Source organism: Melospiza melodia, chromosome Z (assembly GCF_035770615.1).
Source record: "Melospiza melodia melodia isolate bMelMel2 chromosome Z, bMelMel2.pri, whole genome shotgun sequence".
Classification (NCBI taxonomy): domain Eukaryota; kingdom Metazoa; phylum Chordata; class Aves; order Passeriformes; family Passerellidae; genus Melospiza; species Melospiza melodia.
The window spans coordinates 72696373-72720818 of NC_086226.1; the positions used below are offsets into that span (position 1 = coordinate 72696373).

At 37.9% G+C, this 24446-nt stretch overlaps 1 protein-coding gene across 3 annotated transcripts in view; it reads right to left on the bottom strand.

The window, feature by feature from the left end:
- SNX24 (sorting nexin 24) overlaps positions 1-24446 on the bottom strand; it is an 88573-nt gene that overhangs the window by 32883 nt on the left and 31244 nt on the right. For all 3 annotated transcript variants that reach the window (XM_063180817.1, XM_063180818.1, XM_063180816.1), the window contains exons 2-3: positions 10176-10259; positions 3424-3528 (exon numbers count right to left, since the gene is read on the bottom strand). In XM_063180817.1, coding sequence (XP_063036887.1) covers positions 3424-3528; positions 10176-10259 — 189 coding nt within the window. The remainder of the gene's footprint in view (positions 1-3423; positions 3529-10175; positions 10260-24446) is intronic.

Sequence of the window (24446 nt, forward strand, 5' to 3'; positions counted from 1 at the left end):
TTTATCTACACTCACTACTATGAGGGGTCACAGGCTTTCAGGGCAGATCCTTTAGGCAGCCCTTCTCAAATTATAGGTGCCTTATATAACCAGCTGCTTAAAATCCTTATCTTCTACCTTTCTTCAATACAATGAGCTCATGAAGCTCATTAAAAGAAGATATTTCTAACCATAAATAAATATGAAGTCCAAATCTTACTGCATACTAAAACTACTATCAAGACAGATTTTTGTGAACAATAGTGTAACCTAGTGATTTATTTTACAACTTTAAAATCAAAACCACCAGGATTCTCATCTCTGCTGTACTGCAAGCTACAAGCTCAGATATACAAGTAAGTAACTATAAAGTTAGTCAATGGCCACTACAAGGCAGTAAAAGCTGGTTAAGTACTCTTCTACTGACAGTAACAGGTGTTTTGAGATTCAGAGGAGACCAAGGGGAGGCATCATTTTCAACATCCTCAGGAGGGGAAGAGGAGGGGTAGGCACTGATCTCTTTGTGGTGACCAGTGACAGGACTCCAGAGAATGGTCTGAATTTGTATCAAAGGAGATTTAAGTTTGATATCAGGAAAAGTTCTTCATCCATAGGGTGGCTGGGCACTGAACAGGCTCCCCAGGGCAGTGGTCACAGCACCAGCCTGACAGAGCTCAAGAAGTGTTTGGACCAAGTGCTCTTGGGCACATAGGGTGACTCTTGGGGCTCTGCTGTGCAGGGCCAGGAGTTGGACTCGATGATCCTTGAGAGTCCCTTCCAATTCAGTTTATTCTCTGATTCTGTGTTTTTCTTATTTAACAAAGACTAAATCAGCCCAGCTTAAGTGCTTTGTGCTGTAGTTTAAGCTCATGCACAGAGACATTTGCCATGATAAACAGAGTAGTAATAGCTTATTTTGTCATACTAATTTGCTTTAATATTTGGGGCCACAATCTGTCATTCACTTATCTTTGCATCTGTTTCCTCATTAATAAATTAAACACAATCCTTCTTTCCTCTTGTCAGTCAGTTGATTGTTCTCAGTATTCACAAGGACTCTGTAAATATTATTATACATGCTGTTGAATTACTAAGCATATTAGTGCTCTAGTCAATTGTTTCACAGTATAAAAAACAATAGTAGCACATTCCAGTCAAACTTGTAAAATATGAAAGTCTTACTTAAAAATAGTGTAGATAAATCATTCTTTCAAAATTCTATTAAAATTGGTCTACTATAACTAGAAAAAGTTCTGATGCAACCTTTCAAAAACAGAAGTAAAATAAGCAGTCTTATGACAATTAGCTGCCAGTGGCTACTGATACGTTAAAAAATAATAAATAAATAAATACTCTTTGTAGCTCACAATTTAATAATACTTCATTTATTTGTAATTTTGCTGCTCTTCAGAAAGATATAATGAAATGTTTCTGAGCTCCTGTCCATCCACTCCAAGAAACAAACAACTTGTGCTGAAAGCATTTAAAAGGGTGGTTTCATCATGAAAAGGTCACAAAAAGTAACAAGGTCCTGGCAACTGCAGCACCTTCCGTCTTAGACAGAGGAATGTCTTGCTTTCTTTATTACTTAGTAGAGAATGATTCTACTACCCTCATTTCATGTCAATATTTTTATCTGCATTTAATTACAGACAACGATTTTGTTGAAAATATCTTAAGAACCCAGTATGGATAGACCTTGTCAGGTACAGGTCTGTATTCAATGACCATCTGCATGGTATGAATTCATTGAACATTACATCTATGTAATAGCTCAGTATTTGCATATGGTTCTGGCTGGTTTTATACAAAACAATTAGTGACTGGCATGTCTTCATAAAAGTTTATCTGCTGCACAAATGTCTGGCTACAAGCACCACCACTGACTAGTGACACTAGTAGCCAAACAACTCCTACAGATAAACTGTCAGCAGTATCACCTGAAAACATGTTTGGAATATTTTACATAAATGGTGTTAAATAAAAAACTGATCACATTTTCTGCAATTGTAATATATTTCTACACTGTGCTTTGGCAAATGCTTAGCACTATTAAAAAATGTCTCATCACTGAAGTGCCTTACTACGAAATTTTTATTGTCTAGAACCAGGCTCTAATTATCTTAAATGTTAAAATTTCACTGATGATTAATTCTGCTTTCTACTAGTGGGCACAGAAATTAATTACTATGACAAAAGTATTAACAACTTTTCTTCTTGTTTAAATTAGTATGCACATTGGTATGCATACAACTTAGAGGCTTGTCATGTTTTTAAACAAATGATGCCCAGCAGTCCCTTCCAACCTAAACCACTGCATGTTCCTATGACAGCCAACAGCAATAGAATAGAGGAAGAGTTAATTCAACGGGCAAGACTGCAAAAGAACAAGAATTGACTAACTCTTCCAGTAGGGGGAGATGTTCTTTTACAGTTTATCAGCAATTAAAAGTAATAACCAGAATACCTCTCTACCTTTTTAATGAAATCAGCTGCTTAAGACTAACTGGTACATGTGCCTTGGTAGTGATTATGTCCAAAAGAAAGTTGTATGGAAACCAGAAAAACCAAAAATTCACTGCAAGAGACCAATGTGAGTAAAAATAGAAGACTCTTATTCTTGCCTTCATCCCAAAACCATTATGTTTTGACACATTACTTCTATCAACCCCTTCAGTAAAACAGCACTTGGATTACTGTAGCTGAAAGTGCAGTGAACTGGGAAAATGTTAAGAGGAACACCTTCATCTAGCTTTGCCACCAGAGAAACAGCTGTGAACGTACATCACAGGACATTTTTTAAAGTAATCACGGTGACAACAGAAATTCCAGGTATTAAAAATGAATGGGATTTATTCCTGATATATTTAGACGTCTATACAATTGCATCATTCCTGAAGACTCCTTTTATTGTCTTTATCAAAATCATGACCCATCTAGGTAGATCCTAAGACTTAAAGCAAATGTCCAAACCAACTGAGATTAATATGAGATGACAGGTGCCTATTTCACCTAGAGGAACAATTCATATGCAGGCATGTACAGCAGAGTTATATGAATTTAATGAGCTGATGCTTCCCTAGTCTGTCTAAATAGAGGTGAGCTAACTAAAGCCTCCTTATAGTTTTTCTGCAACATTTTTGATTGGTATAGACAGAACAACTTTGGAAAGAATAACATTATTTTCCCCATTTTAGGCAGAAGAAAATGAAGGTTCACCAAAGTCAATGAGCAGCCTTTGGAAAAATCAGGAAAAAAAAGCAAAACAGTCTGCATTTCTAGCTGGTAGTTCTGCTAAGTGAACAGAAATCACTGCTGCTGGCAAGTATACAGATTACTTCCCACTTCTAAAACTGCCTATCAGTAAAATGCCACACTTCCTACTTTCTAATGCTGTGGAAATGGATGCTACTTTTACTCTCAGCAGGCTGCAAGGAGACACACCTGCAAGTACAACTCCAAGCCTTGTCGTCGCTGCTCCAGGACCTTGGGGACCCAGTTTCTCACGTGCTTTGAAGGGATCTCTGGTGTTCTTATGAACTTCTTGAGCTGCGAGAAAGAAAGACAGAAAGAAAGAAAAAGAAAAAAAAAAGAGCATAAAAACCTATGTATTAAGGACAGCAGCATGGAAATGAAGTTACTTACAATCATCTCCCTGAAATAATAACAGCTGTCATACCTACAGAATGTGGTTAAAAATCTTCACTTCCAGTTGCCCTGGATAGTAAAGAGGAACCCTACTGATAATTTTTTGTGGCTAATAATGAAATGGCAACGACTACATGAGAATATTTGAAATTAGATTTTCCCATTAGTCTACCTGGGACAATACCTCACAACATTACCATGACATAACCAGAAATTACCTTGCTAAGTGCAGTGAACACACTATAATGTCTTTTAATTCCAGACTTAGGCAATTATAAACAGGTGTGAAAAGTACAAGAAGGCGTGCAAACCATTTCTCTAGAGAGCTGGTAATCAAGAGAGAAAAATATTGATGCTCTCAAAGTGTACCAAGAGATTGACAGTCTGTGTTTAATATCTTACACAGAGAAACTGCAAGATTGTCACTGATTATGTTTCAAAGACAGCTCCATAACTATTCCTCTAAAGATTCCCACAGGAAACCTTACACATGTATCTACATAGATCTATACATAACGTGTATCTATATAGATCTATACACACACAAACACACACACACATATATATATTTATATATGTATACATATGATAGTATATACAAAGACAAAAACATGCAACCTGACAACACTAAAAGTCCCCTTGCTGGAGCAACATATTTTTTTAAAATCAAAAAATATTAATGTTTTACTCAAAACTACAGAGCAAAAATAATAACAGAAATAGACTCTGTTGCATTTTAATAGAAGGTGGCATTCTTTCTGTTGGATATTGCCTCTGAGTAAATCTGAAGCAAAGACTGCAAGGAAAGAAACTCAAAATTGACTTTGACATGCATACCCATGGGAGACTGAGAATTTACATTTCATCTTTGAGCTTGCTGGGATGTCACTACAGGAAAAAGCAGTGGCAACGTATCAACGTCTCTGCAATCACAAGTATCGAAGCTGCAGCCGGGAAACCTCAATTGCTCTGGAAACATTTTGCAACTTCCTTATTTCTTAACAGTGCTAAATTACAATTAAATGTGAAGTGAGAAAAACAACTTGAAAATAAAACTCCAAACCCAGCTACGTTTACTAACTGATCTTAAAAACAGAATACAACCCCCCATTTTTCCTTCTAAATTGATTGGGGATGTTGAAGAAACTACAGTCACTGCTGTTGTGAACTATGACAGCACCTGCAAGCAAGCAACAAATGAGAAGAACACTCCAGATGAGTGCAGACAAATCTGAAACTATACAAGCGTCCACCAAGACTTAGCTGCTTACAAGATAAATACTCTGTGGCTGGTAACTCAGCTGGTGATTAACAATCCCCTTGTGCTCTGTGGCCCTGTTACATATAAAACATTCAAATCCCAACTATTTAATGTGCTGGCATAGATACTGGTTGTAAGTATAAAGCCAACATTATACAGATATACAAAAGATATACTAAAAGCCCATTTTCTTATGCTTACAATAATCCAGTCATACATATTGCTATAAATAATTATAACAATGTCAAGGAATATTAAGCAAAACTATGTATGCATTAGCTGTATTGCTTCAGACTTGTTCCAACACAAAACAAAACACATTTCTCTGAGGACTATTACTGCCCACGGTACCTTCCTGTCTGTAACACTGACCTAATGCCTACTGACATGCTGTAGTCTCTATTTCCTGAAAGACCTAAAGATGGTGAACATGATCAAGTAAAGGGTTATTTGCACAATTATGAAAAGACAATATGATGTAGAGTATACACTAGTTATTCTAAAATTATAGACAGCTCGCAAAAAAAGGATGGTTTACACTTCAAATTTTTGCAAATTTCACTGCAGTAGTTTTAACATTGTGACCTTCTAGGATAATTATATTTAAAAAGAACTACCAATATTTATTAACATATGGGGAAAGAAGTATAAAAAGATATTTGGGGATAAATATGAACAAATGGTTGTATTTTAAACTATGTTATACACCTAGAAATAATTTAATTCTTGCTAAAAAACTTTCTAAATGAGAATAATAAAACTTCTGTTCAGACATATATAATACTGGGTATGGTGCATAGCCTGACAGGCAAGGTTTGTTGTTCATAATCAAGGCAAAGCATAATGGTCTATGCCAGCTATTTCATAGAAGCCAGCATCTGTGGGTCGTTTCTGTGAAAAGTATAAATTGTACTCCTGGTGTAACATGGAAGTCTTGAAAATATTTTAAACCTTTTCCACTACAGCCAGATTACACAGGAAGTGGGGGCTTTACTTTCTTATACAACTGGAATCTATGAAAATTGAACCCAAAACAGAAATCCAGATGCGTTCTTGGAAACAGCTTTGTTTAAATAATATAATTAATCAAAACATTGATTGGCATTCTGATGAATGAATAATGTCTTCTAAGAGCAACAGCCTTCCTTCCTCCCCACAATGCCAGTGAGGCACACTGTTCTCCAGCAAAAGGCACAATCTCCTCATCAGCCTCTACATCTATTTTCTACCACAGGCGTTCTCTAAAGAAACTTTGTTTCTCCTATCTACAGACCTTTCCTACATTAAGGGCACCTTGAATATGCAGCAGGTCTAAAGAGACCTTTCCAATTGCCATGTACTCGCAGGAATTTAGAACGAAACATACATTTCAAATTAAAGGGGAAGAGAGGAGGATAAAGACCATATTGGCATGCTGATAGCAAACTGATGCAAATACTTTCTCTAGGATTTTTGTAACACTGAAAGCACTAAGGTTCAGAGTATGAGCTGTTCAACAATACTAACCAAAATTTTACAACTTCAAAAAGTAAGACTTATTGGAAACGTATATTGTTGCAAAAATATGATCTATGTTTTGCAACTGTGCAGGGAACAAATAAGGAAAAGTCTCTATTCCTTTGCAGAGTAATATAAATAGCAAGTGAATAAGAAAACAAAACAAAGTGAAATGTGATGCAAAGTGCCTGGTTAGAATATCTGTTTTTCAGATTTGTTTATTTGCTGCTATTTCTGCAGAGAGAGAAGGGGGGCATCATTTATGGTTTTTCTGGTGCTATAAGAAATCTCTGCAAAAGGAGTTATTGCAGTGAAAATGGTATACAAGAAGACAAATCTGAGAGTGAGACTGCGGTCATCCACAGCTTTTACGTGGAGTAATTGTGCAGCTCCAGAAATTACAGTGAAGTTAGACCAGCTGTCCCATCTCTCTGGCTAGATGGAGAATGCCAGTTATGTGATGTGGACCCTCCACCAGTTCTGCGATGGGTGAGGACAAGCCCAAGTACTCCCTCTGCAAGAGGAGGATACTGTCAGTCTTGCAATCATTTCAGCTGGATGATGACTGCTTGGAGCATGTCACCACACCCCCTATGACATGAGTCACCTCCAGGTGGGTGTGGCTCTGGGACATCCATCATCCTGGAGCACCACAAAGGTGGGCTTCAAGAAGGAGTGCTCAGGTGTCCTGTGGGTGGCATCCAGCCTCCGTGTGCTCATGGAACTGCTTTCAGAACCATGGTATGCTCCTGCAGACACTGCAACCACAGATCCATCATGGGAAGGAGATATTTGGCAACAGTGTTGGATGAGCCATGGTGGAAGACACCACCACAACCATCCCAACCAAACACAGGATGAATGCAGAGCTGCTGGGCTGGATGCTGGGGGTGTCCCTCCAAAACTGCATAGTGACATTCATGCAGCAGTGTGTGTGTGTGCGTGTGTGCTGCTGTGCAATGCAGCAGCAGAAGGGCCACCTCCTTCACTGCTGCTGGTGGGGATCCTGGCAGCCACCCCTTGGCTCCCATTGCCACTCTACAGAGCAAGAAGGGCCCCTGGCTGAGTCAGGGAAGGCTGTGCCCAGGGCTACCACTTTCAAAAGGCACAGTAAATGCTCCCCTGAAGGGTCACAGCAACTCCTAAAGAGAAGGGAAAGAGACCCTCCAGCAAACAAGAGTCCAGCACCATATCAGTGATGTTGGAAGGCGCCTTGGAACATGGCTAAAACAGGACTAGTGGTATGTGTCAGCCCTTAACAGCTCCCAGCCCCAACTCTTGAAATAAAATAAATGCACCATCTACAGGGAAAGTCTCAGTGTTATTAACAGTATAGATTCTGTCCTCGCTCTTTTTTGCTTTTTTGCCAGGTAGGATGGAATGTTAATCCTGATGGCTACTTCTACTTGTGTCAGGTACTGTATCATTGCTCCTCTACATGCAAGCACTGCCTAGCTGATCCTGGGACAGGTGTTCCCAGATCAGGGTCTCCAGACCCACTGCTCATCACCCCAGGCCTGTTTCCTCTTCTCTGTACCTTCTGCTCCACGTCCCTGGGCTCTGCTCTCCTACCAGCCTGCAATGCCTGGGGCAGCCTTTCTATGGTGGCATCCAAATCTCTCCTCTTGCCTGGAGTCACAATTTCGTGCTGCTCTCTACACCATGCCAGAGTCATACCCTGCCAGAGCAGGAGCCCAAGAAGGGGAAATATAAAGTCCTGCCCCTGTGAAGGAACAGCTGCACAGCTGCCCAGATGGTGAGCAGCCTGGAAAAGGCTTCTGCCCACAACCACGGGCTTTCTTCTCCCTTTTCCATATCCAACATTGGTGTTGGCTTTTCTTCTCCTATGCTTGCAAAGGAGCCACCTGTAGGTGCTCAGCAGATAGATGCCAAGTGACTGAGAACACTGAGTTTGCTTAGTTTGGAGAAAAGTGTGATGAGGGATGATGTCAGTACTTCCTGAGGAGGGGAAGTGGAGCCGGAGGTGCTCAGCATTTCTCCCTGGGATTCAGTAACAGGACACGTGGGAATGGCTCATAGCTGTGCCAGGCGAGGTTCAGAGTGAACATTTCTTCACCAAGAGGATGATCAAACACTGAAAGAAGATCCTTAAGAGGTGGTGGATGTCCCAAGCCTGTCAGGGACATTTGAACAATGCCCTTAATATAATGCTGTAATTTCTGGTCATCCCTGCATTGCTTAGGCAGTTCAACTATATAACTGTACATCTTTTCCAACTGAAAATATTCAATCATATTTCTAATTCTAATTCTGTACTACATTACATTATACAGTACAATACTATTCTAACAATACTGCCTACTTGGAGAGGGCACATTTTAAGGATATAAATCCTTAAAATTAAGATTTTTGCCTCTTAATGTGCCCTAGCCTATTTCACTGTATAAACTCTATTAATCTGCTTTACCTTCAACTGCAGAATTATTTTCATCTGTAAAACAAAGCACTCATATATCACAAAGCTTAGTGGTGGGTGAACGAGTTATTTTACTGTTTCTGACACTGTTGCTTATTTGGTTTCATATTTAATACAAACACAAGAATGACAATATCTGAGACATATCTGTAGTAAAACAATAAACAAGGAAATGAGTATTAATAAATGGCAGATGACACCACTACTGAGGCAAGAAGCAAATAGGCAAGAAGCACTAGTACATCTTAATTATGGTGCAGTAAAACAAATGGGTCTTGTCTTTAGATTTTGATGGGTCAATAGTTGCCTTTTGCTCAGACAAGTTTGCTTAAACTTATGCACCTTACAAGCCTGGCAAAATCATCCTCAGGTTAATGCTTCTTTCATGAGCTAATTCAGGACCACCAGCAAATGTAATGGTGGAAGTAAACTCCTCTGAAATTGCACTGGCATCACCCATGCTGATCTCTGTTGTTTGCAGAGGAAGCTCTTCCACAATGAAGGCAAGCAGCATCAGACAAAGTAGCTGATTGTGCCCATGCTCCACTGCCACTCAGACCTACAAACCAAGAAACGTTTAGTTGACCCAGATCCTAGGACTGGAGCTCTTCAGGACAGTCCCACTGCTGGTAATGGGCTGCAATGCTCCTCCAGAATTCTCCTTCACAATACCTGGTCTCCATAAAGTAAAGAAAAGAAATAAATCACGCCTTTCAGCTGCACAGCAGTCTTTCAGTTCAGCTTGGAGAGAAAAATTCATACTTTAACAAACAATGGTCAAAGCAATTTACAGAAATATTAGTGGATAACCACTCTTGAAAGCACCGAGCTCCCTTCTGTATGTTACTGAGACGATTCAGTAGACAAGCTTAGCATTTATTTTATATTACATTAATTGAGATGCTTTACTCGGTCACTGTCATATTATCTGGTTTTCTCATGTACAAAAGTTGTTCCCTCATCTTTACATATGGCAGGTTAGCAACAAAATGTATAGATCTAACAAATTATTTGCCTAACTGGGAAAAAAACACTCTATTTGTGGTTGGCATGGGATTTATTTTGTGACTTTACAAGAAGACAAAAACATACTACGGACAGTATTTTAGCCATACAGCATGTAAACAATAATCAAAAAGAAAAAGAGACTTAGTAAATGTGAGAAATCATCACTCCCTTCTACAAAACAAAGAAGAAATTGATTTAGTTAGGAATTAATTTCCAGAGGCATGAATCACAGGATGTATTTATGATAAACCATGTACAAGAGAGAGGAAAACCACAATTACAAGAGAGAGGAAAACATCAGTGAGGCAAAACAAAGCAACATATTATAAAGTAAAAGATCAGTACCTTTTTATGAAGTGCATGGAATTCACTATACCTCTTCTCCACAAAATGTTTCCTTCCACTCACCAGCACTTCTATTTTAAAGACCTGAAAATTATAAATAATAAAAAAGAGGGTAATGTTACTTGCACAAAACAGTTCAGTGACACGGCTGTGACTGCACATTTTACCACAGTCATTCTTCTAAGTAGTCCCAAAAAACTCAATGTGCCTCATGAGTTGCAGAAGTACAACATTGATGAATGGTAAATATGGCTGAATCTTCTGTTAACCTGTTCTTTCAACAAATATATAAACATCAGCTTAAGCATGGACTATGTGCATTATATTAAAAACTAAGCATTAAAATATCTCCTTTCAGAAAGATGCAATATACTTTGAACTAATCAAAATAAAAAATAATGGTAGGGACAGAAAAAAAAAAAACAGGGAGAAATTGGTAGGGACAGAAAAAAAGAAAACAGGGAGGGGTTTAATTCTTTTCCCTTCTTACAATGCAGTGTACTAATACATTCACACACGTCCAATAAGAGCTGGGCAATATATGCATTATGTTATGCATGGAAATAGAGAAATAAATGCAAACACTATATTATAGGCTAATTTCCTCCTAACCTACAAATTCACCTCTAGTCTCAATTGAACTTGTGCTATGTATGCTCTATGAAAAAAACAAAACAAAACGCACACATGGCAAATGCTTGTTTTCTTTGTATGATACATGTGACAGCTTTTGTTGCTGCCTCTGGAAGGTTGAAAGGCCAGGAGAAGCAACTCTCTGGATCCACTAATTAGTAGTCACTAACATGACATTTTCTTGATTCTCAGGTCAGCAGGTCAGTTTTGAGGGCAAGTGACGAGAAATATTTCGAGGTACTCAAGAAAATATGGTCTATTAAATGAAGACAAAATCAACAGAGAATTAATACAGAAAAGGTGCCTGTTCTATCTAGGAGTTCTTTGTTTTCTGATTTGCCCAGAAAATGCTGGAAATAATTATTTTCAGGAAAATGAGAAACAATGTTCAGCACAGATGATCACATCAAGACCCAAAACTTAGCCAAATAAAATGTTCTTTGAAATAAATTTGCAAACAGTGTTTATGCCTGAATGCAGAAAAAAGGGGTTTCTGTCACAACATGCCCAGCTAGCATTGATCAGAGCAAACACTGACATACCATACTGGATAAACACTTCCTATTGTCCACTAGAACCTGCCTTACAAACAGGTCAAAATGCTATGGTTTTCACTGGCTAGCCAAACAACATTAAAAACAGACAGCATTTTATTTAATCCAGACTGAAATGCTTTTACCTTTGTTTGAATGCAGTATGGGTAGCACCACAGTCATTTCCCACCAATATTTACATTACCAAAATTCATTTGGGTTGCTGTAATAACCTGTGCTACATTCTACATCTTTGAATAAGACTATGTCTGTGTCCTAACAGTACAAGTAGATGATCTTATTTGGGTGCATTGATTTCCTACCCCCCGTCCCCCTTCTATTTGGACTACTTTGGAAGGACAGCCAGTGGCTATAAAATTTTCCTCCACACATAAAAAAAATCCAAGGCACTCCTACAACTTTAGGTTCAGAGTTGTAAAGAGAATCATCTGAAAAGGAAAATCAATGGAGACATTTTTCTTTAGTTAAGTATTAACATATCAATTAAATCAGAGGAAAATATTATTTACGTTTCATATTCTACATACTGCATAAACGAAATAGTTCTGAAAGGAACAATTTGTTTTGGATTGCACAAGAACAAAGGAGTTTTAAGGATAACTTGTTAGAAAGAATGGGTAACAAAATATGAAAGAAGTTAAATGAAAAGTGATCATGGGTCTCTAGCTAAGGTGTTGCAACAGTTTTATATTTACTTGATTTTAAATCTCTGGGAATTACGAGGAACTTTTAACACCCACTTACACATCAGTCAGCTAAGGCCCACTCACCACTTTAAGTTTAGCACTTCTGTTGGCCACAGGATTTGCCAAACAATTTGGAGAAGTCTAAGGGGCTCCTCCCTCAGCTCCAACCACTCCCTTGGGAGGTAACTTTCTTGTGAATCACAGCCTGGCACGTGAAGTCCCATTTTGATTTTATTCATTTGTGTGTCTTCAGAGAAATATCTGTCCCTCTGAAATCTAAACACTCATTTTTTTCATAAAGGAGAAGAGTGGATTATGTGAAATGAAATATAAATCCTTATGTGGACCTTGTTTTCAAGGCATGTATCTATTTTGTTCTGTGTTTCATCATGGGTAAGGAACTACATAAATGGTTTCAGAACACCAAAAACTATGCTACATTTATTCTTCATTCTCTTTCAATAGCAGTTTCATAATTTTTGCTGATGTAATGATATTGAACAATGTATTTGACAGTTACTTTCACAGAAGGTGAAAGAAGGAAGCATAGCTTCTCCTGAAAAGTAACGTTATTTCAAAATACAGACACTGCCACCCTTACACCCTCAACTCCTTGCACCAGTCTAAAGGCTTTAACTTGCCCCTCACTATCCAGAGGCCTCAGATCCAGCTTTAAAAGACACCTAAAATTTACAAAAGCAACAGGAACCGCTATGCTGAAGTTGAGTATCACTGAAAACAAAACTGTGCAAATGATGTCTCTAATCTACTCATTGTGGCACCTAGACTTTGGAAATATAAAGAAATTTGTGATAAATAAGTGGACAACCCAGAAATGTTTTTGTCTAATTTAAATCTAAATATTAAACTGATTTACAAAGTAACTTGTAAAGCAGAAATGCAAGAAATAACACAATTATATTTACAAACTTGTATTATTACATGGCTTAACTCAGACTGCATAAATTCCAGGTTTGCCTCGTCACTATTTACCGGATCACAATTCACAAGAGCAAATTAAAAACCATATGAATTAGTTTCTGTGCCACTGCTTCATAAAATGACATGGCTTTGTGAGAAAGATAAAAAATACATTAAGCTGAGAGAAAGATAGGATCTCTTAATGGATACAAAATAGCTATAAGCAAATCTCGCACAAATTTAACTGTGCAATTGCAGGCCCTGGCAGAAAAACAATATAAGGAAACTGGTGAACATAGATGAAAGTGCCAAAATAAAGACGGAAGAACTATGGGGGAAAAATTGCAACAGTGCTAGGAAATTACTTTTCTAGTAAAAATGTTCATGTTCCTTGAACAGATAACTCTCAAAAGATATATGACTTTTTATAAGTGAAAGATACTTAAATGAAAAATGAAAGAATTAATCTCTGAATTAGACAAGCAAAATACTTTTCCCATAGCCATTGGAATACCAGAAATTACATTTCCCTGATCAATTTGCAGTTCACCCTGACTAGGACACAAGGGACCACAGATTTTAAGAGACCAATTAGAAAACTCCAAGAGTACTTTGAAACTAAAAACATCTCACTGTTCTTCCTTGCTGCCACAATAGTTATCAGTGATGTCTGCACATAGGTACAAGATCATTAGCCATTAAAAGCATTTTTCCAACAGACTTTAACACACATTAGCAATGTATGGGGCAAAAATCTCTGCATTGGATATCAGTATAAATAATGTTGATTTCTTAAACTAGCAGAATAGCAGCTCTGCCACTATAACTCATAACCAAATTTGTGATGAAAATTTCATAAAAATAATTCCTAAGGTCTTTTTTAATAGTAAAAACTTTCAGGTCTGAGTACAAAACAAATTTACACATAATTTTTTTTCCCCTCTTCACTTTGTTCCAATTATATGGATTACATTCAGATCCTGGAAACCATTTTCTTTTCTTATTGTTAGCAACCATCCCTGATTTTTGTCATTTTCCTGAATTTATCTGTTTCTGATCATTACCAAACCTCTAAACTAATGGTCCTTTTTTGATACTTTCAATAACATATACATTTCTCGTCTTGTTGCAGAAGCTTGACAGTGCTACTTAGCAACTAAACTGGATTATATACGGGCAATAAATTGGTACTGTATCACTGGGAATTTTGAAGATAGAAAGCACAAAAGGAAGAAAACAGGAACTAATAAGATGTACAAAAACTGCCCACGGTGCCCACAAGTGCATGTCATGTATTGTAGGTAACACTGACACTGCCTCCTGTCAGTTCTTACCTATGTCACATATGTATATTGGATACAAAAGGACATATTTTAACTGGTAATCTGATGCAAAAATATGCATTTCCTATAATTTAATCTCAAAAAATCATGCAATGATCAATTTAACAAAAAAATGCAGACAAGAGTGATAAACGTGACCATGAGTAGGGATGAAAACTAACAAGTGTAATAACATCTCAGTTTGGTCTTCTATTACACAAGAAATACACAGATGACTGTCACATTCACTCATAGAAATTATGCCGGCTATATAGTTTACTATTATGGTAAATTAATCCTAACACATCGTGCATACTTATACGTGAAAAAGTGAATTGCGATACTTTTGAAAAATTATAGTTGCAAAAGAGAATTGGGGCAGTGTCATTTAGAATAAGGAGATACAAAAAACAGAAGCAGAAAAAGATAAATTTACAAAAACCAGATACATTTGTCTAACATTTACCAGGAAAGAAGACTCCACAAAATTCTAGTGTCATGTTTTTATCTCTAAAGACCAAGCTTACTGACCCTAATTCTATTTAATATATTACTTACTGAAATAAATACATCCCTTCAGATGCTTCAGTATACTTGACAGACTTTTGTCTGAGGAACAGCTAATGCATTCAAAGTGTCAAGAAAACTCAACCTTAAACCTTTGCCATGGCCATATGGAAGGAATTCCAGAGCAAATGAAATGACAGCTACGGTCCATGAAACACTAATAGGATTTCCACGTGTTTAGTGTTTCATTATCGCTCAGACAATGGCACATTTTCTGTCTGGGTTGTGCAACAACTATGACTAGAAGACCGCAGAAAATAGTAGAGATCAAAAGATAACTTTAAGCCTATTTCCATCCTACTGTTTCAGGGGAAAACAATATTTTACATGATCAGTAAGAGCATCTAGGTGGTTGTGGTAACTGCATGTAGCTGCAACAGCAGTTCTGCCTCTTGGGAGTGTCAGTGCCTCATGGCAATGCTCTATACTTCTGAATGCCTTCTACAGCAGAGGCGGAGATGAGGACAGTATTCAGAGCCAACTCAAACTTCAGAGTAGCCTTGATAAAAATGAATCTCACTATTCCCCAAATGAAAACACATTAACTTATTCTGACTTCATCTTTTGGAAAGCAGGGCAGCAAAAATCAGCTCTGCAGCAGGCACAGGGCAGTTCAAGGGCATGGAGGCTGACATGGGCCACAGAGGCATGAAGCAAAGGAAATCTCCCTTTGGCTCTCCAAACATATTCCCCACAGTTCTAGTTCTTCTTTGTCTAGCACCCAGTGTTTACCTTGGTTATTGCCACCATTTCAAGTTACTGAGACTTAAGGCCTTCTTTTCCTTGGGTGGGTTGCTTATAGTCACATCTGTTGACTCCTCTCTTTAGAAATTGCTCTTCTACACAAGCAGCCCTTACATGAGCTCCTGCAGTCTGCCCGTAAGGAAAGAGTCCCTTTTCTGCTGCAGAACTGGGGAAGTTGTTGGGGTACAGTAAAGAAGGAAGCAGAATAGTTCCAACGAGACCAGTTTGCTCCATGTGCTTTTGCTTTGGGCCCTAAAGAAGAGATGAGAATGTCTGCCAGAGGCAGCAAAGGAAGAGAAGTGAATGCCTAAGGAATCGAGAGTCTTGGGAGGAAGCATGAACAGGCACAGAACTAAGAGTCACCCACATTTCCTGGTATCATCCTCACACACGCTGAACATTTTCCTGATGGTTATGAGAGCAGGCAGAATGCCAGAGCCGCAGTGGGGCAACTCAGCTGGCACAGACATTTGGGCACTGGTCCTCACAGCTTCTTCCACCTCCCTGCTCGCCTGGGGCAGGTGCTCCTTGTGCCTGCACCTTGCCCTCCAGCAGTACAGCTCTGATCAACACACATTTCACTTCTACTGAGGGGCCCCAAAGAGACTCAGACCCACTGCATTATCAGTTACAAGATTTGCTTATCTCACCTTAAGTCAGCTCAAAAGTTGGGTTAAACTCAGAGTCCCTTCCCTCACCCTTAGCACTGTCATGTCTATTATATGAAATCAGATGTTGCACTTAGTCCCAAGTATAATATACAATATTAAGTTACAGCACAAGGACAAAAATATAGTTTTATTGACTATGGAAATGAAAGCTTGGTATTATCCAATTACGACACTGCTTTGTCCAGAGTTTGTGAGGGAGAAAAATCATGACAGAGAAGTGAAATGTTCACTGTGGGATTTCCAGAGAGTATTCCCAACAGCTCCAGCCTGTGTGAAGCAGTTCCATGACCCATTCTGGCCTGGGAAAACAGCCTTACTGCTTTTAACATATAAAAATAGATTTTCTACTGTGACATAAGAACGAATAACTAAATAAAAAGATGTGTACGTAAGAAAAATCACTTGTTCTTATGAATGTGACTCCTAATTCAAATGCCTCCTTAGCAATTTATACAACCTTCACACTTGTTTACTTAAAAAAATTCTCTCTTCCCTAACAGTTACCAGTTTAAATGGTACCATTATCTACCTAAATCAGATTACAGTCTCTTCAGGAACTTTCCAGTGTGCAGTTCATATTTTCCACCAACAATAGAAAATAGTTAAGGATTATTTCCTCACACTTCCCCTACACTCTTTTGCAGTATGAGGCTCCTCCAGTTGTAAAATGGTAGTGTTAGCAGGAATAATGTACAAAAGGCATGCATAGGATTCAGGGATATTCTTCCTGAAGATGGCCTTTTAGAGGTGTCATATTTCTTAGGGTTTGGAGGAAGAGATAGAAAAACAATTTATACTGCAACCCAGTCAGGCAGTTTTGTAATTCTTATAACATGGGAAGCTCAAGGGAGGCTTCTGCGGAGCTGTCACTGTTGAATGAAAGAGTAGCTGACATGTAAGAGTAAGTAGTTTTCTGATTTTTTCAACTCTCTTTAAACCAATCTTTTCCAAACACATGGTTCATAAAATCCCATAGGAACTTCTCTGTCATTTCCTGAAAAATAACTTACTTGGCTTTCTAAAATAAAAAATCTACCCCTTGCCAATGATACACTGGCTATGGAAATCTAATTTGTAACCAAACCAAGATGCTACAAGATCTGATTTGCTTTTGGCATTTTTCTTTATTGGCCCCCCCGCAGAGGACAACTGTTACATAGATGACAGACATCCTTTCAAAATCGTATTGTCACTGTGGTTACCCATTTGGTTAAGTTCCTTACAGTCAGACTTAAGGGAAAATGTGTTGATCATTTACTGAAAGAGGAAAAAGTTTACAACCTGTGTTAAAGCCTATAGTTATGCAGACAAAAAATAAAATTAGCCTAATCTGCTCTATTTTCTCATCTGGATCATCTCAATGCCTCTTATCATAGATGTTCTACTAATAGAAAAACTATGAGCCTCTTTGTGGAAAATATTAGCTTTCCAATAGAAACAGTAAATTGGGATAAAATATTTGAATACTGCAAAAAATAACTGATGCCAGAAGTATATTTACAAGAAAAAGATTAAATCTAAGTTGGATAAAATACAAGGAATCTTCTATTTTGTCACAAAATCCTTTGCTATTTTCTCTGGAGAGTCTGTAATGAATCCTCTCAGTTCCCAAGGCAGGATGAAATTCCTAACCACAATGAAAGCACCCTGATATTGCAGCCAACTAGCAGCAAGAAGCTCCTTTTTGTGAGAGGTGAGACACAACATTAAGTTTTTTCCTAGAAACATTGAGTCTGTGTTATTCTGTTTGAATAACTTGAATTTGCTGTCTGGAGAGAATGCACCTGGGTGACCTAATGCCTCCAAAGCACAGATATTTTGTTTACAAACAGAAATGTAAATGGTGCCATAGAACACATAAAAAGATATACAAGCATCAGGGTAATAAGCATTTCAAAGGAACTGACTTCCCACTGTCTCATTTTCCTTGATATATCTACCATAGTACATGAATTTAGTCTTTTTCTCTCCTGGTGACTAACAAAACACAAATGGATTCAAAACACAACAGGATTTAGTCAAGATACCACACACACAAGCTATTAAAGTCAGCTCCGCATTCATCATGATGATTAAAAACCAGGGGAAAAATATAATGTATATCCACTTTGCAAGATTTCTTATTAGGGTTTCCACAGTGATCCGTCTGAGAAGTCTCTGCTCCTCTTTAACACATAAGTAGTTCATCCAAGCAAATTTTTAAGAGCAGTAGTCAAAGGAGGTTGTTTTTCTAAATGTCTGTGCAACTTACCAAATATCCTTCATGTATTACATTTAAATACTGTGATTATCATATTTTCAGACCCAAAATGAGTTATTCTGTTAATATGCTATTCTGTTAATAAGAAGATGAGCAGTCAGGATCCTTGGAATACCTTTAGGCACTTTGACTGAGTTAAATCATCCAAACTTCAACTAAATTGGCACTGGCCGGTCTTCCAAAATAGAAACCTCATCACGTCTGCAACTGCCTGCCACCTGTGTTACTCTTACACACAACTAACAACACTGTTTCAAACATCAGCACTCATTCCTGGAGAGACAAGTCACTGCATCAATTTATTAAAGAATGCCATCCTGCTCAACAAAGGTTTCCCTTGCCAGGTCAATCTCTTTGGAATGGCAATTCAAAGTGGGACAAAGAAATAAGCTCAAATAGATATAAGACAGTTTTGTTTCTGGACTAAGCCTGCTGTGACTGAGACAAGACCTAAAACAGGTTACCAGGATGCGGTTATCAATGTATCCAGCTGCAGAAAATCAAATGCTTCTTCACGCGCAAGGAAGGTAGAGAGAAGTGACAAACTCTGCATAACTACTGAAGAAAATGCAACAGCAGCTACCACAAACAGTGCTCAAAAATAATAAAATACTGCACCCGAATTGAGATTTAAGGTTTTGAGCTTCTAAATTTACACACTGTGACTAACAGAGTACTTATATAGTTGGCTTCTTGGACACAGTGAATACAAATATTCCTGAGCCAGATTCAAACTGACTCAGGGACTGGTGACAGCATTAACAGTAGCAGCAGCATGGGCAGCACACTCTGCAGAACTCATTGTAAAGTTTGGACAAAGCTCAGTGACAAGAGGGTCTGTTCAAAGCATGTCTATAGGGACTGCAGTCAGCAAGGTGCAGGCACACCACAAAAGGGAGCAGGTGAGCATGAAGTACAGAGCAGGGTATGGATGTTACTTGAACATGAAAAAAATAACACAGGCAAGAGAAACAAATATTTCTTAACCTCCTTTGCTTACAACAGCAATACGTAAATCAAAGACACATCAAACAGAGAACTACATTGACATTAGCAGAAGAGCTACGGCAGCACAGATTTTGACTCAAACAGCCCTGTCTGAGAAAAGGCAACATCTAAACCAACTATGGGAACTACTTTTGGTACAATTGTGTCAACAGATTCTATAGCTTCAAAGGCAGTAGAAATACTAATACAAACAATATCCACCATAATATATATTATAAAAGTATCCCATTAGTAATTTTGCGATACAAGATTGAAGCTATCCAAGAACACCGGTTGTACAGTCATGTATTTATATTTCAAAGACACGAAAATTGATTCAGTGAATATTATATTATTTTGCAACTGGCCTCCCAATCACTTGGAAGATGGTGAGGCAAGTATCAGCTAATTACATGCCTGCACAAGTATTCAGCCAGATAAGGTTTTATGTATCCAACACATTTCTGAGAGATTTTAAATAAGTTAGAAATTGAGTCTGATGCATGAAATATGTTTAAAAAAGCATACATACTGCAAAAAAAGCAACAGGATGTGGATGACTGAAAATTGTGCTGGTTTTAACTGCTGTCTGTTGCAACGATAATACAATGTGGCAGCCTCCTCAAATGTTAACTCAAAGCATGAAACAGCACTATTCACAGGCCTAAAAATCCTCAACTGCCTCTTCCTCAATGAAGACAAAAATAGAAGACACAGCCCAGCACACACTACCAAAGAACTAACTTGACTTGAACACTTTGGTAACAAAAGCTAGTATCTACATAAAAACAGTATTATGAGGAAACAGAATCCATACACTCATTTAAGCTCAAATATGAGTCCTATTTCATGTCCTATTCTTTCTTGGGTGTGAAAGAAATCTTCTACTAGAAAACTTGATGTTCATCACCAGCAGATAACAACAAAGTTCCCTATTTAAATACATACAGACATAAAACTTTAAATTCAGTTGGACAAAAATACTACCAAGAAAATATTAGAGATACTACTAAGAAGTCTTACAGGTACAACCTGATACTGTCGCGGGTATCACTCCTTAGTTTGTTCTGAGGCTTCAAATTTTCTTCTTGCTTTATTAGGTACTCAGCAAAAACTTTATTCACCTATCCAAACCTTTGAATCTTGTCGTTTTCCTGGTTTTACCTTTTGTACTGAATAGAAAAATTTCTGTCATTTTTATTCACACAAAATGCTTCCATAAATAACTTTTTCTTTTTCTAATATTTTTTCTGTTACAAAGGCTCTGTTATTAGGAAACTGCAGTGCGCCCCTGCAGAAGGCATGCAAATGCCTTGCTAACTCTAAGTTCTTACTTGTGCAAAAGTTGGATACTTCCACATATGTAGATTAAGTGACACTTTTCTATTTATAGGGCAAAAAAAGATGCATCCTACATGTGACTGAGAAGTCATCTCCAACTACCTCAGCAAGAAAATACTCATCTTTCTGTACAGCCTCTGTCCCTACTTACCTTTTCTTTCACCTGCATGTTTTTCATGGGTAAGAATTCTAAAGGGGTAATGAAGGGGGACATTCATCTTGCATCAACTAATTCCTCACCCTCCTGTTTCATGCTGCAGCTCAGACACACTGATGTTATTTTTCTTTTTACAATCTCAGTAACATCTGAAGAGGACTGAGATGGAAGTAATTTAATAAAATGCATTATAGAATTCAATGGCAGAGCCAGGAGCAATTAGAATAATCTAATATTTTCCATTACAAGACTGTTCTCGGTTACTTATAGTTTTGCCAACCTTTAATTTTTGGGCTTAGATTTTCTGTATCAGTTATGTGATTCAGACAGAAAATATTTTTAGAAAGTTACAGCTGAGACAGTCCAAACACATATTTAAAGAAAAATACATTTTACATTATCCATGCCAAAAAACCCAAACAAAACCCCAAAACCCAATCCAAAACAAAAACCAAACTGCTTCACTTAAATTTCTCCAAGATGTAGACAAGAAGACCAGGAAGACATCTGGGAGGAAAATTTGGCCAAGTCATAAATTTCTGGAAAACTGCCTAACTACTAACAAAACTTTGCACTGAGTATGTTCATAATGTAGTTTTTCCAACAGGATAGGCACTGCTGGTGCTCTGTTATTTTCACAGCATGTCTGATCTGATTGAAAGCTCATGGCTTCTCTACAAAGTTAGGATAAATTTCAGACCTACAGAACACTTTTCTATCCAGGAGCAGCTATAATGTTAGGAAGCAGAAAAGCAATTGGAGGACATTTTAAAGTTTTGTGGAAGAGATGCTGGACAGGAATCTATGGCACAGGGAAACAACACCTGAGAACACCATACTAAAGACCATGTTAAAATAAGGTGGCCAAGGAAGAGCAGGAGAAGGGGCTTGTAGTCTGAAATACTCCTACTCCTGTATTTTTAAAAGGAATGCACAATTCCACTGTGTATGAATCAGAAGCGCATGTCACTGCACCTGCTTGCTCTGAAAACCCACTGGTAACACGTGGCACTCCTCTCCCTCCCTGCACAGCTACAGCTGGTGGGGCAGCTGGATGACAAAAACCCAAGTGTCTCTTAGTCAAGAGGTCTGTACTGGGGACCTCAAAGTTCAACATCAACGTATGTCCAGGGTGGTACCTATACAAACGATATATTCCTTTCCCTTCCCTTAATTCCCAGTTACCAGCTCAGAGATGAAGGAAGTAAAAGGGTAAGTAAAAGAAGTAAACTGCTAAGAAACAAGGGTTGAAAATTTAAATGCCCACAGTGCCATTTAAGCTTTTCACACAATGCAACCCACACTGCTGCACATACCTACTTGCAGCACTCAGTCACACACTCCTTTTCCCCACTGAGTGTCCACTTGGCTCAGCATGCATGACCAGCTGTGGCGGGAAAAAATGAACAAAGGACAATGTCTTTATGGGGTCCTTCCATCTAAGAACTAAAAAAAAAAAAACATTTAACAAGGAAAACCACACATACAGAAAGTACGGCAAATAGTAACATCATAGTAACTCTGGAAACTTTAGATTGAAAATCCAAGTGCTTCTGCAATGCTGAACAACTTATTTCATGTTTGTTCTTAGAAAAACCTACTTAGACCATCCAGATTGGGCACAATTCAGAGGCCTGAAGTTAAAAGTCCAAGCCCTAAATGCCTATCTTTCTATTAGGATATTCTGTTATAACTCTATTCCTACATCTTGCTTTCCACTGAAAACATTTTCTATCAAATCTTCTATCCGTTCTTTTTAAAGAACCAATGAAAAATTACTGCATGCAAAGATCACTCAATTTTTCTGGAAAAATAAGACCAGACCTAGTGCCAAATCTGGTTTATTTAATAGTTTCATTGGAAAGTGTATATTAGATAAACACTGGAGCTGAGGCCCAGAGAAGTAGTGGAGAAAGCCAAAACATGATAGGACATGACCCCGTGGAATCTGATCTGCATTGGCCTTGTGTGGAACAGGGGTGGTGGGGGGTGTGCCTGGACCTCCATGGGCCCCTGCCAACCCACATGACCCTATGATCCTATGAAAGCTCCTTCCAAGGCAGGAGGAAAAGAAGAAAGATGAAAAAAATTGCTTCTTTTTCTATGCTCATGTTTTTGGAAGACACTGAGAAGATCCAGTTATACATTCACAACTGTCACAAATTTTACAGGGTTTTTTTTGGTTTTTGTTATCAAGCAGCAATTTGCTCTCTAGGTTTGCAAAGTTTCTCTGAAGATCCTGTTGCAATATTTTGAAGAAGGTGAATGGGATGAAGATGACAGATATTCCCATTAACTTCATGCTATTTCTCTTTTTAAGAGTCTTTCATCTTTCTCACCAGCTACAGAAAAAACCAAACTGTAGGTCCAAAAGTTACTATCAAACCAGCAATTTATTTGCAACTGACAAATTCCTTCCAAATTACAAAGAATACTTGTTTGCTCTTATGGGAATTCCAGTGACACAGGAAGGAATCTCAAGCATGCCTCACCTTTCTGGTTCCTTCCATTTCCTCTGTGACTTCTGAAGTGCTTTCTTGTACATTTATTTTTTCCATTCCAAACAAGGAAAAATTAGCTTTTATGGGTTCTACAAACAGAAGTGAAATGTGTCAGGTTGCTGGTGATCTAACAGCGGCTTCACTGCTGCTATCACCATACAGTACAGTACACTGCCTCTAACACTAGCAACAACAGGAGCTTTCCATATGTCATAAAAGTTGCTGGATTAGTGATGAAGTCTATCAGATTACCAAGAATTACTAATAATTAACTTAAAATTACACAGTGATTAATATACATGCATAACAATGAAAGTTACTATTTAATCCTATGCTATGTGATTAGGACTTAAGGTGAAGTTTCTAGCTGAAGAAGCCTCTTCTACATTCAGAAACGTGCAAACCATCAACCTATGTTCAATGAGACATAATAAAAATTGAAAATTCAGCAACATTTTGCTGAATTAAATGAGTTAAATGAGTTTAACATCGAATAAACTGTAAAAATTTACATAATAAAAACTCTATTTTCATGTTTATCAAAACTGATCCACAGTGTAATAAAAATAACAAGACCTATGCTGCACACCAATCCAAATCACACATGCAAAATGTGCCTAATTCTGCATATGCATTCTAAAATGCAGCAGAAGAAAACATTATACTGTCAAAGTAAACTATTATTTAATGTGCAGCATGTAAGAGGAATTGTAGTGTTGGTTAAAAATAAGGGTCTCCAAAAATACTGGAAGTGTCAACCAATTTTTAGGCCCAGTGTCTGTTTAACAGATAACTGAAGCAAAGACCAATCTCAATATGCTACAAAAGACCCAAAGACACCCAAATAACCGTATCAACTAAAACCTGCTCAGTTACAAAATTAAAAAGAAAAGTTTTTAAGAGACAGAATCAGTTAAAAAAAACAGG